Raw genomic sequence first — 17150 nt, forward strand, 5'->3', positions numbered from 1 at the left:
AGTACATTGATCTTCATCATCACCTTTTGGAAGTCAGTGTGCTTTGGTTCTTGAAAATATTGACAAGTTTTCCTAGGAAATTCATTAATTCAGTAGTGAAGTGGTAAACGGAGATAAGTCGACTTGAGTTGAGTTGAGTTTTTGAGGAATATTTCCAAATCTAAGGGAGATAGCGAAATTTTCTTAATTACATTTGTTGTAGCACTCAATCGGCTCCACAAAAAAGGTTGTAACAAAAATTTTGCTATCTCCTTTAGATTCCGAGATATTGATTGAAAACTGGTCAACAGTCAAAATTGGCTTATCTCCTTTCACCACTTCGCTACTGAATTGTTTTTCGTGTGTATCGTTGAAGGGTTCACCATTAAGCAGAGCAGATCTACGTGCAGTTAATGTCAATCTCTGTGACATGTGTTGCATCCTGTCGGCAAAAGTGCCTAGCAACGATGATCCAACCCTCGCCGACAAGGAGGCCATTCTCGCGTCCCTTAATATCAAGGCCATGACGTTTGATGATACAATTGGAGTACTCAGTCAAGGTAAACAAGGGCTTCTAGTCTCAATGAAACGAACGATAGTAACATTGATGATGTTGTTTGCTCAACAGTTGGCAGCCCCATTGTACTGCAACGACGTGGCTCAGTTTATGGCGCAAACGTGCCAATGATTACTGGTAAGCCTATCACAGCATACTAAAGAGATATGACGAATGGATTATCGATCTGTGGAGACAGTCAGTCTCGGCATGAATGAATTTTTCATTTCAGTTCTTTTCTTGACAAAAAATTCTGCATCAATTATTCTGATCAATGCTTCAATTATTATCTGACTGTTATTTCATTCATACTCTAAAATTTTGTGACCTATTTTGACCGATCAATAGGCGACATATACATAAGTGAAAATGTACACAATCGATTGAGTGCGGGACGAAAGCCGGAAACTCACCGGTATTTAAATTTCTAAATTTAACCGGTTTTTCGTTGCAAGGATTAACTTGCCAACGCGGCTATCGCCCGAGGTCCTTCAGCCAGGAAATGTTGAATGTGGAGTGGATTTTTCAGTTGAAAATTCCGTGGAATATTCGGTTTGAAAATTGTGTTGAATTTTCAGTTGAATATTATGTGGAAAATTGTGATGAAAAATTGGTGTGGAATTTTGGCCCGGCCGGGGCTCGAACCTGGGAGCTTGAGGTTGTGAATCTCATGCTGCTACCAAGTGCGCCACACAGCCGGGTTAGCGGTATTTATTTGTTCCTGATAAAAAAAACGAGTGATTTCCGGGATTTCATGCCATAATTGATTTCATGTGATTGTCTGGGATTTTTTGCTGATTGGAGAGGGTCTCATGAGTTGCTGATTTCACGATGTCATGAAAATGCAAATGATTTCATAAGATTTCAGTCCTGAATGACACCGATTTCATAAATGAATGGCCCCTCGCCTTAATACGAATTCCTCTCATTCCAGAACTCGTCAACGACAGTAATGTACAGTTTCTCGACCAGGACGACGACGATGATCCCGATACGGAGCTCTACCTCACCCAACCGTTTGCATGCGGCACTGCCTTCGCTGTCAGCGTACTCGACTCTCTAATGTCTACGGTACACAATAATCTCAGTTTCTTCTGAATACCCCTCCACTGAATGAATCCCTAATTCGAGCAAATTGGTATTCATTACAGACCTATTTCAATCAGAACGCATTGACGCTAATTCGATCGTTGATCACTGGAGGAGCGACACCAGAATTGGAATTGATTTTAGCTGAAGGTGCGGGATTAAGAGGTGGTTACAGGTACATAAAAGAAAGTTTTACGTTACTGTCATCCCGTCGTCAGAGATCATACTCAGTGTAAGGTAGTCGAGATGAGGAGCCCGGGCTTCTGATAAAAGACTTCTATTCACCTGATGTTCTTTTCTAAATCTCTTCCTCTCATTAAAAGTGTTTCGTTATTTTTCATTACAAAAAGAAGTAAAATATGAGATTTAGTATTAAATGAGAATTTATTGAATGCATTGGAATGGAAAGAATCATCATAAAAAGTTCCAAAGAGTGACGCGTCCACGGACTAAGTGGGACGACAAAATAACGAGATAGAAATAGACGATCGTACATGAAGATAATTGAGAGGGAGGAAATCAGTAGCGATGTGGTAAAACGGTAAAAGTGAATTTTGACTATTGACCAGTTTTCAATGAATATCTCGGAATCTAAGAGGGATAGCAAAATTTTTGTTATAACCTTTTTTGTAGAGCCGGTTGAGAGCTACAACAAATGTAATTACAAGAATTTCGCTATCTCCCTTAGATTTGGAAATATTTCAGAAAAACCGTTTTACCACTTCGCTACTGAAATAATATATTGTGTCGCAAGGCTGATCAGAGTAGTTTCTGATGAATAAACACACGAGTCTGTCATCACTCGAGTCAAAAAATACTTTTTCATCACGCTGTGACGGAAAGTGAACTTTTCGGCACGCGAAGCGTGCCTAAAAGTCCAATTACGGCCACATTGTGATGAAAAATATTGAAAAATAAAGAATGGGACGTCACATGTTATAATCACATGTCTCAGAAAATACTTTTACTGCCGTGTGGCACACGATATTTTCCGTCCCTAGAGGCATAAAAACATTCCTCGATGATGCTCGGTCGATGGAGGTTTTTCCATGGTTTCCCTTGGTCACCAGGAGAGTCTGTGCACGACGTACAGTTCCTGGGGTACAATGCGACACGGTTGGAGAGGAAGTCGGCCCATGATAACCGCAAAAATTTGAACTTGTAAAAACCCGAGTAGGGTATACACAGCAAATAATAAATACCCACCAATTTGATTTCAATCGTTGTCTTTTGATAGAATGATGAATGTAATGAACGGCATCAAATAGCAAAAATCACCAACAACAAATCTCTAATTTTACTTTATTTTCTCATTGCAGTACGGCGGACAGTCTGGCAAACAGAGATCGCTGTCGCGTAGGTCAAATCTCACTGTACGATGGGCCACTGGCCCAGTACGGTGAGGCTGGCAAGTACGGCGATCTCTTTGTTGCGGCACTAAAATCATACGGAATGCTGTGCATTGGTCTGTACAGGTACAGGTACCGGACTTTCTTTCCCTCGATGGTATTTATTGGATTACCCGCCGAAAAAAAAAATAGTTTATCTATGAAAAGTCACGATTGTCCTCAATCGCAAGGACCTTCGTAGTAATAAAAAATATACATAATAACTCAATTATTACTGTATATTTTTTTCGAATACTTTTTAATAATGAATTTGCTACATCACTCTATCACTTATGAATTTCCTATATTCTTTGCCGCACCACTTTTGCATTTTGTGTTTGCATCATGAAACACCGAATAAATATATCCATGCATAAGAAAATAAATTCACTAAACTCGCGCCCATTCTATCCGTAAGTTCTCCCATCCAAAAAATATCATTTTTGACATTATTTCTGTCGTTTCTTCGTGTCTACGTCATCTTGTCTGTACATCTGTTACTCTAGTCGATAGCTCATAATTGCTGAAGTACATTAGTTTTATGTTTTAGTTTAGCTTGTGAATGGCTGATAGTGTTGAGTCACTTCTGAATTCAAATTAATCTTGTTTATCCGGGGTTTTTTAGGTTTCGTGATACAAGCTCGTCTTGTGAAGCCTCGTCCAAGCGTTATGTCATCACAAATCCACCCGATGATTTTACTCTATTGCCTACGGATCAGGTAACTCTTTATATATTTATTAAAATGATTATCTCATATGTGAATCGATGAAGCTTAAGAGAGCAAGTCAATGACTGGACTTTCAGTCAAATAGGGAATTTCTCTTCATATGTAATTTTTCAAGATCTCCTTCGTATTGAAAAATTGCAGGAAATATCCGTTATTTTAAATGCACAATAATTATCAGAATGACAACGGAATCAGAATAAAATCATTAACGTACTTCCCCTATTTTCGCAGGTTTTCGTGCTTATGCAGTTCGACCCTGGCCTCGAGTATCGACCGAACAGAGGGGCACGCGGAAAGGACGATGCCTCCTGACTGTTGCTGTGTAGCGCCCTCACAGACGGACCCTACTCCTACATTTAATTCCACGTAGGAGGGCTGTCGTGCCACCTTGCCACCCATGAAAAGAAATATCTGCGTCTTCATCTACCCCGAACATCAACCCCAACACAACAAGCAATTACCTCATTCTTTCTCATTCAATCACACAAAACTCCTCACATTTTTTTTTTTTCAAACATTCACACTTCAATGCAGGAGAGCTTCTCAGAGCATCTGAAAACTGGTGATTTCAAAATGGCAATCATGAGTTTGGAGGATAAACCAATGAAGACGAGAGAATTATTGAACGGTGGCACGATGGAGGGTCTGGAGGGCAGCTACACGTTGCCAATGTCACGAGGTTGACCTAAAATTAGGAATAAAATAGGCACGAAGGACGATGTATCGGAACGAAGGTGCAAATGCTCATAAAAATAGAAGACGATCCGGTCTAATCAGCAATGAGATCAACTTGAAGAAGACAATCCCTCGTCAGCAGTTGGTCGCTGCCACACAGAAGATCAGCAACTGGATGTCATCAAGCTGAAGAAGATGAATGTCTTCACGAAAGTGCGGGAAACATTGAATGAAGAACGCCAGCCTCGCAGATGATATAAATCATTCAACTAACCAGAGACACAATTTGTGATTAATTGTGATGATAAACTTGATTGTGAACAGAATAATCGATTAAAAGTTCGTGGAGAATGAGTTTAATCAATCCACGACAAAAGCCATAGATGAGAGTGCGCGGGACTTATCCATGTAATCTTTACCTCGTGTGTCTTGTTTAACGATTAAAATCCGCAAAAGATTAATTCATGAAAAACTCTGAATGAAGCACTTTGTACAGGTACCTTACGCATGTGTACGTATTTGGCCATGTGAAATACTTACAAATTCGTAAAACAATTAATTATAGGTAATTACGAAAAATGAATCGCCCTTTTCCACAAATGACTTTGAGTAAAAAAATAATAATTAAATTAAAAGGAAAAAAACATACGGAATGAAAATAAAAACAATTACGTAAAACATCAGTTATATATCGGTATGTATACATCATAGGTACATATTCGTATATATTAATTATTATACATGAAGGAAAAATCATATAAATAGACACTCTCTCTTTTATATATTTTTGTGAAACTCACGTGTGTATATATACGGACGTACATATTATACATAAATTATGGGGAAAATTATTAATGAAAATATTGAGAAATGGACATACACAGTTGAACGTTCCACAATTGTGTTGAAGTGTAGTAATGTCATTAATTTGCAGGCAAAAAGTAATGATTAAACATGACATTGGCATTATCGAAAAACAAATCTACGAGAGGTATAATCATTTGAGAATGAAAAACAGAAAACAAAATTCTTGCGCACGTTGAAATTCACGTTCATCACCCAGGACTGGGAAATGGGTGGGGGGTACAAAAAAAAACGAAAAATTTAGGTAGTAGGTGGGGAGAATTGAATGGTAGAGCATTAGTGATTAAAATGGTTTTTTCAAATTGAAGTCGATGTTACAAAGGACAATGAAATTGTACGAGAAATTCATGAATCGTTTTAATTCAATTTAAAAATCATCAGAAATTAATGGAAAATGACAAAAACTAGCTGTGGTAGACTGCTGCTGTGTTCGTATATGCATACCCGTGTATAACTGCTGCCGCCGCCGCTAATTTATGCTGCTGCTGTTGCAATATCCACGTGCACTGTTCACTGCCACCGCAGTTCGTGTTATCATCTTATATTGATGGGGAAAATGAGAAAATTTATGATGAAAAAAATAAACAATTTTTAAGATACAAAAATTTATATACTATCGGTATTAGAGGCGAAAGGGATTCAATATCTTGGTGCTGATTCAATAATGAAACATTGAAAAATGTCATTCCCCTTGTTTGCGTGAGAATGTAGAATTTGTTGATTAAATATACGAATTTTCATTGAGATAAATTATCACGACTCGGTGGAGAAAACATTGTGAAATTTCAATTCGGATAATGGGATTGGTTTTTGATGGAGTAATCCCACCCCCCGGTCGACAAATATATAATTTTTTTCGTCTAGACAACTAAAATATCGCCGTCAATCTCCTCGGGGCTGACTCATTCAATCATTTTAATGGTTAAAATTTATTATTAAAATTATTATACGTTTAATACGCTTTATCTATCGCCTCGGGGGGATTGAGGGTGTGTGCATTAGATTTTGTGCAGATTCGGTCATTAAACGAAAATTGAAGAGCCTTGGGTAGAAATATTATGATCGTGATTACGGTACCACTGAGAGAATTTTTATTCTTCTGAAAAAATTATCACTATTTTTTATATTTAAATAAAGGAAAATCTTTTTTATTTTATCGATACTTTGCTTTCCAATAAATCGACTAGAAAGAGAATCTATTATACCTGAGAATCGAAAAATTTTCCCAAATTCGTTTCCGAATCAAGAACTTTATTTTAATTGAAAATTCAAATGAACGGAAATTCTCGAGTGGTAAAAGAAACAATTATTCACGCACTCTCTTTAATAATTAAATCATGCACCCAATCGAATTCATTCATCGTTTACCATTAATTCTCTTCGTGCCATTGTTTAAAAAATGGTGGAAAAATTTTGCGTGTATGTATGACGTATGTGTCTGAAGAAAAAAATTAATTATACGGAGGTGAAAATTGAGATGAGATTAAACACATGAGAAATATAAAAGAAAAAATGAATCCAAATGTTACTGGGGTTATACAAGATGTATAAAGGTAAATTAAATGAAGAAAAAAAATGGCGCGCAGAGCGTACGCCACCTTCAATGCCTCATTGAGCCTCATCTAATGCTTTTTTATCTGTACATTTACAATTTGTGTACCAATGAGGGACGTTGTTTAATCATGTTGTTGATGTTATTGTTAAAGAATGAGATTCAATATTGTAAATAACTATATATTCATTATAATTGATGATAAAAATAATTATATACATAAAAAAATGGAAGAAAAGTCGGAAAAACCTGAAACCTATCTGTCCCGTGTGTTTCAGGTCATATGTGCCCCACGAGTGGAAGAAAAAACAACAAAAAATACAAAAAAAAAACATGAACAATTTTTTTTATAAGCGTCTGAACCAAAGCCCCTGAAACCCCAATGTTCACGAGAGAAAAATGGAAAAATGTGTAATGTGATCGTTATTGTGTAACAAATGGAAGAAGTCTTGAAAAAATTCAAATTACACGCATGAATTTTACGTAGCCACAAGTGTCTCTTGTCTAATAACCCTTCGTGCTGTTCCTAATTCATTTTTTTAGTCCCTATGAATTTCCGGAAAAAGTTTTAAACAACTTAATTTACTGCATTCTCATAATTTTTTTTTTTTTTCAACTTATTTCGTAGCTATTGGCCTCTGCGGTCATTTGCTGATTCGAAGCGATGAAATTTATGATGTCCAAATGATAAAAATTTACAAGTCATTTGGATTAAGCCCTTTGCGGGGTCCTCTTCAGGGGCATATTTTATTTATTTCTGAAAACAAAGCAGAACAAACCAAATAATAAACAGTTTTAAAAAACCGATTATACGCTGAACTGCAAGAATCGTAAACCATATTAACTAAAAGGTAAGTCCCTACGTATGGCTCTTTACCCCGGAGATTAACTCAGTGCACATGACCGGTTTAACTCAAAAATACATACCAATTTTGACTTTAACTAATTTATAGATTAAAAAATAAGAGGGAGGCTAGTGTCTCAGTCAGTGTCATATATATTGCTCAAAAAAACGAGTACCTAAAGCAATCGTGTGTAACGACGACATTGACCAACGTTTTAAGTAATTTGTGGCCCTGAAAAGGGCCGATTGATTTACGAAATCGGATAATCGATTTACTTGGAGCTAGTGTACTTGGTAACAGCCTTGGTGCCTTCAGAGACAGCGTGTTTAGCCAACTCTCCTGGAAGGAGCAGACGAACAGCTGTCTGAATCTCCCGAGAGGTGATGGTTGAACGTTTGTTGTAGTGAGCCAATCTCGAGGCTTCGGCGGCAATTCTTTCGAAGATGTCGTTGACGAATGAGTTCATGATGCTCATGGCTTTGCTGGAGACTCCAGTGTCGGGGTGAACTTGCTTCAAAACTTTGTAGATGTAGATAGCGTAGCTCTCCTTCCTCTTACGCTTCTTCTTCTTATCGCCCTTGGCGATATTCTTCTGCGCCTTTCCTGCCTTCTTCACAGCTTTTCCGCTAGCCTTGGGTGGCATCGTCGTTGGATAATACTCTTCACTAACTGAGGAACAGAGGTGAAATGTGAGTTTCGCTCGGAAAGCCGTTTCTTTTAATACACTTCGCGTCGACAGCGCCGAGCCAATCAACTGCACGCTGAGTCGTGACGTCACGGTGGCGCGCTCCTATTGGCTCGGCAGTCCATGCGTCTAAGGCTATAAAGAGGGGGCGAACCGTCCCGAAAAATTATTCCAACTTGATCTCTTGTCGAGTAAATATTAATTTGAAATTCTGCAATCATGTCTGGTCGTGGCAAGGGTGGAAAAGTCAAGGGCAAAGCTAAGACTCGCTCCAGCAGGGCCGGTCTTCAATTCCCAGTGGGTCGTATTCATCGTCTCCTGCGTAAAGGAAACTATGCAGAACGTGTCGGTGCTGGAGCCCCAGTGTACCTGGCTGCAGTCATGGAGTATCTGGCAGCTGAGGTTCTCGAGTTGGCAGGCAATGCCGCTCGTGACAACAAGAAGACCAGGATCATCCCAAGACATCTGCAATTGGCCATTCGTAACGACGAGGAGTTGAACAAACTGCTCTCGGGAGTTACTATTGCCCAGGGTGGTGTTCTCCCCAATATTCAGGCGGTTTTACTGCCAAAGAAGACCGAGAAGAGCAGCTCTTAAGTCGCTCGATAATAACAATCGGCCCTTTTCAGGGCCACCAAACAATATTACGAAGGATTCAATGTTTTGTTAATTATTATTTGATGGGTAATTCAATTCCAATGTAGCAATGTTATTTTCCTCAGTTTAAAGATGTCTTACAGTTTGGTACACACCACACTGAAGATTCAATTATCAAATTTATGAATTAATTGCATGAGAATTTTTTTGTAATTCAATGAATGTTGAGCCTCATTTAAATTAAATTTTTGATGGAATTATCATTTCTTTTAACATTTGTTATTCATAAATACATGTTTGACATTGTTTAAACTTTTGGAAACATTTTTTAGGCATTCAATAAATTTCTGGTTAAATTCTGAATAAGAATAAATTTGTTACGATTACAAAAAAATTATTTTTATGACGGAAAAGTCATTCTTCATAAATTATTCATGAAAATGCTCGTCATTTTCAAAAAATGGATTTTTCAAATTATTTTCTCAATTTTCCTCACACGTAAACTTTCTTTTTTTTCAGATTTAAAAAATGTTGACATCAAAATTTAGACCTGCAAATTTTAAATAATAAAATCATTGTAAAATGTCCGGAAACTTAGGGTCAAAAGTCAATAGAATTCAATTTTTCTGCATAACTTATTCTATTGAGATATTTTCTATTGATTTTTTTTTTGAAGCGACGGGGAGAGGGGGAGGGGACGAAGGGATTAGAGCAAAATAATATAAATTTTTTTTTTGCATTTTCGGAGCGGTGGGCAGAGGGGAAGGGGGCGAAGGGGTTAGAGCAAAATAATATTAATTTTTTTTTTCATTTTCGGAACGACGGGGTGAGGGGCAGGGGGCGAAGGGGTTAGGGCAAAATAATATTTAATTTTTTTTTTTTCATTTTCGGAGCGACGGGGGGAGGGGGCGAAGGGGTTAGAGCAAAATAATATTAATTTTTTTTAATCAATTTTTGAATCGGCGGAGCAGAGGGGGGGCGATGGAAGAGTTAGAGTTACAGAATATTGTATTTTTTAGAAAATCCTTATTTTTGGGGCGGCCGGGAGAGGGGTAGGGGGGCGAAGGGGTAAAAGTCAAATAATGTTGAATTATTTTTTTGTTATTTTTTTTTAATTTCCGGTGTGAATGGCGGAAGGAGGAGGGGGTGAAGGGGTTAAAGCCAAATAATGTTGATTTTTAACTTCCCGGGTTAGGGAAGTTATTGTAATCTCCCCAAAAATCGAAAATCGAATTTTCATCATATCTTCACGTTTCGAGCTCCCCACAAGCATTTTAGGCCATTTTCAACATGATGTCTGTATGTGTGTGTGGGTGTGTGTGTGTGTTTTTAGTCAGTTTTTGGGTCCTATTTCCGTAAATTTCCGTCAAAAATGAATTTGACCACAACAAAAGTTGTGGGGAATGAACTCAGCTTCAATCTCCAGGAGAGAAAAATGAGATAGGACAATTAGAACTGGAGATAGGACCCAAAAACTGACTCAAAATTCGAGTTTTTTGGCCATATTACCCTACCTCTCCCTGCTGTCTCAGTGAGCCCCCGCCTCCCTGGCGCCGACAAGTGCCGGGCGACTACCTTTTCATTATATGAAGCGCAATGATGGAATGTCCGCTTGAGCCTTCCACGCCACCAGAAATCCTTAACACGCGCCGTAATTGTTTGACTTTTCGAAACCAATAAAATCCCGCCTAATCCCTCGCCCTGTCACCTGTAAATACTGTGAAAATACCGAATTACGGTAATCTAGAGGCGAGAGAAGAATTATGACGCCAGCATAAACGTCTCGTCAGTTGACGGTCGCATGACTGTCATGCGCCGCATTTGCATCTTTAATTATATTTAATATAGAACAGTTTATAGATTTTCCTTCGGAATGCACAGAGAAAAACCTAAACGTAAATTACGTTTAAAAAGTCATCTTTTACGCTTTCTCAAGCGTATTTTACGCTTGAAGTTGAAGCGTAAATTAAGTTCAAATTGTCTTAAAATATGATTACACAGACGTAATTTGCTACCTCGTATTCGTAAATTACGATAATTTTTTTCGTATTTTTGATAAACGTAATTTACGTTTAGGTTTTTCTGTGTGTATGGACACTTGACAACGGCCAGTTTTTTTTTCTATATTATCTATCTTCTAATAAACAAAATGTCCCGATTGAAAGGGATAACGGCTCGTGAAACTTGGAAATTGGACGGCCTCAAAGACATAGAAAAAAAATAAAAACAAAAACATAGAAAAAAACTTTGAATAGGTGCTAATGCCGCAAAACGCAAGAATCTCTTGCAACATTATAATTTATTAATCATTGCACAATTAAATATTTCTATCGATCATTCTGCACGCCATAAAGAAAGATTTCCGAAAATACGATGCATTCCAGAATTTTCAATCATGTCGATTTCTCCCTCCTTCCCTCAATTTTCCGATTTTCCCGGTCATCTCTAGTCATGAGCCCCTCTATTCGGCCCCTGGAAATGTAAACTGGGTCAGTTACCCCTCCCTGCGGTCCATGCGGTCCCAGCGGCCCCCCCTCTCCTGGCGCTGACAAGTGGTGGACGACAATTCTTCGATTGAGTACGAAATGCAATGATGGGCTGGTCAATTAGCCCCCCACGCACACCCCAAAATCAGTAACCCCCACCGCAATTGGTGGATTTTTCCAAACCAATAACATTCCGCCAAATCCTTCGCTCTGTCACCTATAAATAGTATGAAAATTCGCAATTGCGATCATCCCAATCGAACCATCGAGTGCTGAAGGTCGTGAAGGTCAGAAGAGTCCAGTCTGTTATCAAACTAAAATAAATCTCTTCAGTTCATATCATCCAAGCTTCGGAGTACAAGGTAAGAAGACAATCATTAACAAATCAATATCCTGATTGATGACAAAATATAAGCGAATCTAAAACTATTGAATTATCCGACACTTTCATTGCCCATAATCTATTATATTTACAATATAATCCAAAATTGTTGCATTATCCTGCATTAAATATAAACAAATCATACAAAACATATAAACAAATATAAAATTGTGGAATTATCCATCATGAAATATAAACAAATCAAACAATGAATATAAACAAATCTAAAACTGGAATTATTTGGCATTAAATATGAAAAAATCACCCAATAAGTATAAACAAATCAACAAAAAAATCTAAACAAATATAAAACTGAAATTATTCAGCATCAAATATAAACAAATCAAACAAAAAATCTTAACAAATATAAAACTGGAATTATTCGGCATCAAATATAAACAAATCAACCAAAAAATGAAAAAAAATCTAAAACTGTGGAATTATCCGCAGAAATAATGGCACCAGTGAAGGATCCGGATATAGTCGAAGAGTTCCAGTCGTGCCTCCAGTGGCTGAAGACCTCCGACCCCTGGGAAATCACGGCCTTAACGGAAATAGCAAAGAACCTAGTGGATTACTATGCGGCAGAGCTCGTTGAGGGTCTCGTCCTGCACATCAACTCAGCGCCTCCGAATTTGAAGGTCCTAGCTATCTACCTCCTCGACTCCATGGCCAAGAAGTCGGGCCGGTCGTACATCCCCCTGTTCTCCGAGCACTTGGTGGGGACGTTCACCCTAGTGTTCACGACTGCCGACACGAACACAAGAAAACAGTTGTTCACCCTTCGCAAGTCCTGGCGGGATTTTTTCGCAGATAATGTTATGTACGAGTTGGACTGCAGTATTCGTAAGATCGATCCAGCCTGGCCGATTTTCAGAGTACTAACGCCGGAGTCTTCAGAGCGTTCAGAGGTTGAGGGACCTTCAGCGACGCCGACAGTTGCTCAGTCTGAAGGGAGTTCGACGGTTCATACGTCTGCGAGTGTTGCACCTGTTGTTGCATCTACACGTGCTCCAGCTGTTGATAAACGTTCAGGGACTCCATTCACTGAACCATCTCCAGACTCAGGGGCTTCATTCACTGAGGTATCTCCAGCCTCAGGGGCTTCATCCACCGAGGCATCTCCAGCCTCAGGGGCTTCATTCGTTGATGGCTCTCCAACTGCTTCATCTGTTAAGTCATCTTCAAGTGGAGTCACTGTTGAGGTGTCTCCAGCCAAGTCCTTCGCTGATGGATCTGCCACTACTACAGCTGCTGATAACTATTCAGCGGCTGCATTCATCGAAGTGTCTTCAGCCAAATCCCCTGATGATGGGTCTCCAACTGCTTCACCTGTTGAAGCGTTTTCTAGTGATCCAACTGGTGGTAACTATTCAGTGGCTTCATTCGTTGAGGCATCTCCAACTGGCGCAACTTCTGATAACTATTCAGTGGCTGCATTCACTGAGGTGTCTACAGATAAATCCTCTGATGGGTCTCCAACTGTTCCACCTGTTGAGGCATCTCCAATTGGCCCAACTGGTGGTAACTATGCAGTGGCTTCATTCATCGAGGCATCTCCAACTGGTGTGACTGCTGATAACTATTCAGTGGCTGCATTCACTGAGGCATCTCCAACTGGTGTGACTGCTGATAACTATTCAGTGGCTTCATTAATTGAGACATCCCCAACTGGTCCAACTACTGCTAACTATTCAGTGGCTTCATTCACTGAGGCATCTCCAGACAAATCCTTCGCTGATGGATCTCCAACTACTCCACCTGTTGATGCATCTCTAGCAGGTTCATCCGTTGAAGAATCTCCGTTGACATCAACTAGTGGCAGTTCCCCAGCAGCTGATGAACTTTCAAGACTTCTGGATTTTCCCCTTCATGACGGTCAACCTGAAATGCACCTGTTCGACCCGGAAATTGTGAATGCCGAGGCTGAGACGTTCGATATCATAATGCCGCCTGTAGCAACAACTTCAGCGAAGAAGTCATCTGAAGAACAGACGTTTCATTCTGCCAAAGATTTTTGGCAGGCACTCGACACTTTTATCGAGGATGATGAGCTTGATGGTGTTGTTGATACTCAGGTCGCTGTTGATACTCATCCTGCTGTTGACATGGATGTTGATAACTACTCGGAGACTGCGAACAAGAGAAAGAGGTCAGATGGTGGAGATGTAGACAAGAAGGAGAACGTCAAGAGGAGCAACAGCTTTTTCATGGAATTTTAAAGGGTTGGGATCCCGCTTCAATAGCTTTATCATGTCACCAATCTGTGGTATATTGCCTTCCTCATAACTGAAAATAATTGGAAGTGATGAGAATAGAAATATGCATGATTGTTGCAAGAATAATTTGACGAAATGAAACATGGATTTGCATAAAGAAACATTTTTTATAATGATTTTGTAATGATTTCTGTAATGAATGACGAGGTACTACATATCGCTAAGATTTCAAATTTAATTAATCTTATTTAAAAATTATGCATGTTCTGTTTTAAATGTATCACTTCAAAACCACAACCTTCTTCTCCGGAACAAGATGTGATGTGAGAGGGTAATTATTGTTAATAAAATCGATATTTGTAATATTATTATTCAAATATATGAAAAATTTCAACATTTCGTCGTATTGATTTCTACGTTAAGTGAGTCATTTCTTTCTTGAAATATTTTTACTGAATGGTATCGTTATGACAATATCTACAGAAGAAATACCCGCCCGAACAAATTTCGCAGAAAAACCTAATAAATTCGAAAATTTTGATAAATTTGATAACTGAAAATGGTCTGCACCAAATGAACAAAGACTTGATATCATCGATACCTAATTTCAAAAAAATCTCAAAATTTTAAAAAGTACCAACAAAACGTTTGAATCCTATCAACCAATAGCTATTAAATTTTCTACGTTTTAAAAAAATTGTTGGCCCTGAAAAGGGCCGATTGTTTTGTCGTAGTGATGAACGTCCATTAAACTGAACAAGGGATTCACTTTTTCTGAGCAGCAGATTTCTTGGCAGCAGTCTTAGCCTTGGGAGCAGTGGCCTTCTTGGGCTTTGGGACCTTAGGCTTGGCAGTTGGTCCCTTAGTGACCTTCTTAACCTTAGACGGGCTCTTGGGTTTAGTCTTCTCAGCCTTAGGTTTCGCCGCCTTCTTCTCGCCAACGGGCTTCTTCGCTACAACTTTCTTCGGAGAAGCTGCCCTGGCCTTGGGAGCCGCTCCCTTCTTCGCCGCAGACTTCTTCACAACCTTCTTGGGTGATGCCTCCTTAGGTCTGGGCCTAGACTTTGATGCCTCGGGCTTCTTGACAGCGAGCTTGAAAGATCCTGAGGCGCCCTTTCCCTTGGTCTGCACCAGAGTTTCAGAACTCACCGCTGATTTCAAGTATCTCTTGATGAATGGAGCGTGCTTATCAGTGTCAAGTTTGTAGTTAGCGGCCAAGTACTTCTTGATCGCCTGGAGTGATGATCCATTGCGCTCCGCCAACTCCTCGATGGCAACGTTCACCATCTCCGCGGTGCTTGGATGACTCGGCTTGGCCTTGGAGCTCTTAGCCTTCGGCGCCTTCTTCACAGAGACCTTCGCAGGAGCATCCTGAGCCGGAACGGCAACTACAGATTCGGAGACGTCTGCCATCTTCTCGTCAATGTTTTAAGTTGGGGTTCTATCGAGTTCTGAATATTCTCCTTAGAGTCGTTCTTTCGAATGGTTTCAGGGATTAACGGGGATCCTCTAAAAAAGCGAGCGCGGACCGTGGAGAGAGGCGCCGCCGCAGCGACCGTTTGAATCGACGATCGGGGCTTGGATTGCTCTCAACATTCTTGCGATTTTTGCACTGTTCTTCCCGATTTTTTTCATTTTTTTTCGTTGATTAACAGTGATGAAGGTTCAATTACGCAAATTAGATGGGTTTATAGGTGATTATTCACTTGGAAGTTTGGGAGAATTCGGAGTTTTTGAGACCCATACTCTGACATTTGAGGTCTACCTTCTGTTTAAACTGTTATAACATTGACAATTGTTATTAATTTAGGGAAAAATCGTGTTGATAAAGTAGTTTGAACTTCAATTGACGTGAAAAAAATTAGAGATGTTGGGGTAATTGATGATAGTTGGGTTAATGTGGGGCCGAAAGTTGGGAGAGTAGATCAGGTTAGCAATGACGTTCGGCAATAAAAATGCAACTGTAGAATAATCTGAAATTGTTGATTCATATTTTTATTGGAATTGTCAGGTGTGACTCTGGGGTTCTCTTGAAGCATTTGAAAGGTTTAGGATGCAACGGGAGTATTCCTGGAATTTTTGAAATTTTTGATCCTTCAAGGTCATTGTTTTCCTTCCTGGAGATTTCTGTTAAGTATAGAGTTGGAATTTCATAAAATAGTTATAGGATCGTTGGGCTCTGAAGTGTGAACCAATAATTTGAGCGAAATGAATGATAAAGTTGACAGTGATTTATGTCTGATGGGCATTAATCGTGGCATGCAATCGTCATGACAACGACATTCATATTGAACTTTAAGTGACGACATTTCATCATTTTCAGGATTCTTCAGTTGTTCGATTATAATTAATAGAAAATTCATGATGGAGCGATGAAATATCTCATGTCAATTATGAAAATTTCATTAAACATGATCCAATTATCGAAAAAAAAAAAAAAAGAATTTTGTAACTGATGAAAATACTTCGTCCTAGTTTCTCGCCTAGTTTTCATTATTTCTGAACATAACGTCTGAAGTTTTGGAATTGCATCGTTTACTGACCAGGCACGACATTTTCTAAATTTTTATAATTATAATTATCTATGTTGCCCAATTAATTCAAAAAAGTACCATGATCGGAAAATTCTTATGAACCTATTAATAATTGTGTTCAAAGTGGAAAGAATAGGAATAAAAAACCCGTTCAGAAAAATGAATATAATACTTAAATGACGCTGAACATTTTAGAGTTTGTAATAACAAGCTACTCCTCCCACAGTACAAATTATTGAAAAAAAGAGCATAAGTTATGACTACAATTCCTGCAATTGCTCATCAAGATTAATTCATAACAATTATGGATCTACCCACAATATCGAATCAAATAATTAAAAAGAGCATAATTCATGATCACAATCTCTGAAATTCCTTATGAACATAAATTACTGATAATTATGATCTCATGTCCCGTAAAATGATTAGAGCATAATTCATAATTATAATTTCTGGAATTGCTTATCAAGATCAACTCCTAACAATCATAGATCTTATAATGTCGAATCGAATTATTAAGAGCATAATTAATAATTACAATTCCTGGAATTCCTTTTAAACATAAATTAAT

The 17150-nt window shown here is 38.7% G+C and overlaps 4 protein-coding genes across 5 annotated transcripts in view; 2 read left to right on the forward strand and 2 right to left on the reverse strand.

Annotated features, from left to right (window-relative positions):
• Positions 1 to 7317, forward strand: part of LOC107048927 (calcium-activated potassium channel slowpoke) — a 114071-nt gene extending 106754 nt beyond the window's left edge. For both annotated transcript variants that reach the window (XM_029125894.1, XM_029125895.1), the window contains 7 exons: positions 356 to 539; positions 608 to 673; positions 1470 to 1606; positions 1687 to 1799; positions 2944 to 3105; positions 3638 to 3731; positions 3972 to 7317. In XM_029125894.1, coding sequence (XP_028981727.1) covers positions 356 to 539; positions 608 to 673; positions 1470 to 1606; positions 1687 to 1799; positions 2944 to 3105; positions 3638 to 3731; positions 3972 to 4052 — 837 coding nt within the window. In that variant the 3' untranslated portion in view covers positions 4053 to 7317. The remainder of the gene's footprint in view (positions 1 to 355; positions 540 to 607; positions 674 to 1469; positions 1607 to 1686; positions 1800 to 2943; positions 3106 to 3637; positions 3732 to 3971) is intronic.
• A 630-nt stretch (positions 7318 to 7947) lies between these two features.
• Positions 7948 to 8345, reverse strand: LOC107048928 (histone H2B-like). Its single transcript, XM_015272378.1, has one exon. The coding sequence runs from the start codon at positions 8317 to 8319 to the stop codon at positions 7948 to 7950; it is 372 nt and encodes a 123-aa protein (XP_015127864.1). The 5' UTR covers positions 8320 to 8345.
• Positions 8346 to 8574: 229 nt separating this feature from the next.
• Positions 8575 to 8958, forward strand: LOC107048888 (histone H2A). The gene has a single exon (XM_015272328.2). It carries the CDS (start codon positions 8581 to 8583, stop codon positions 8956 to 8958), a length of 378 nt encoding a protein of 125 aa, XP_015127814.1. The 5' UTR covers positions 8575 to 8580.
• Positions 8959 to 14766: 5808 nt separating this feature from the next.
• LOC107048938 (histone H1) lies at positions 14767 to 15514 on the reverse strand. Its single transcript, XM_015272393.1, has one exon. It carries the CDS (start codon positions 15456 to 15458, stop codon positions 14811 to 14813), a length of 648 nt encoding a protein of 215 aa, XP_015127879.1. The 5' UTR covers positions 15459 to 15514; the 3' UTR covers positions 14767 to 14810.
• Positions 15515 to 17150: the final 1636 nt, after the last annotated feature.

The sequence above is a fragment of the Diachasma alloeum genome, unplaced genomic scaffold (assembly GCF_001412515.2).
Source record: "Diachasma alloeum isolate Michigan unplaced genomic scaffold, Dall2.0 Dall_scaffold_00198, whole genome shotgun sequence".
NCBI lineage: Eukaryota > Metazoa > Arthropoda > Insecta > Hymenoptera > Braconidae > Diachasma > Diachasma alloeum.

Bases quoted from the DNA above. Each gene is read 5' to 3' on its own strand.
- LOC107048888 (XM_015272328.2), top strand. From the start codon at position 8,581: ATGTCTGGTCGTGGCAAGGGTGGAAAAGTCAAGGGCAAAGCTAAGACT.
- LOC107048938 (XM_015272393.1), bottom strand. From the start codon at position 15,458: ATGGCAGACGTCTCCGAATCTGTAGTTGCCGTTCCGGCTCAGGATGCT.
- LOC107048928 (XM_015272378.1), bottom strand. From the start codon at position 8,319: ATGCCACCCAAGGCTAGCGGAAAAGCTGTGAAGAAGGCAGGAAAGGCG.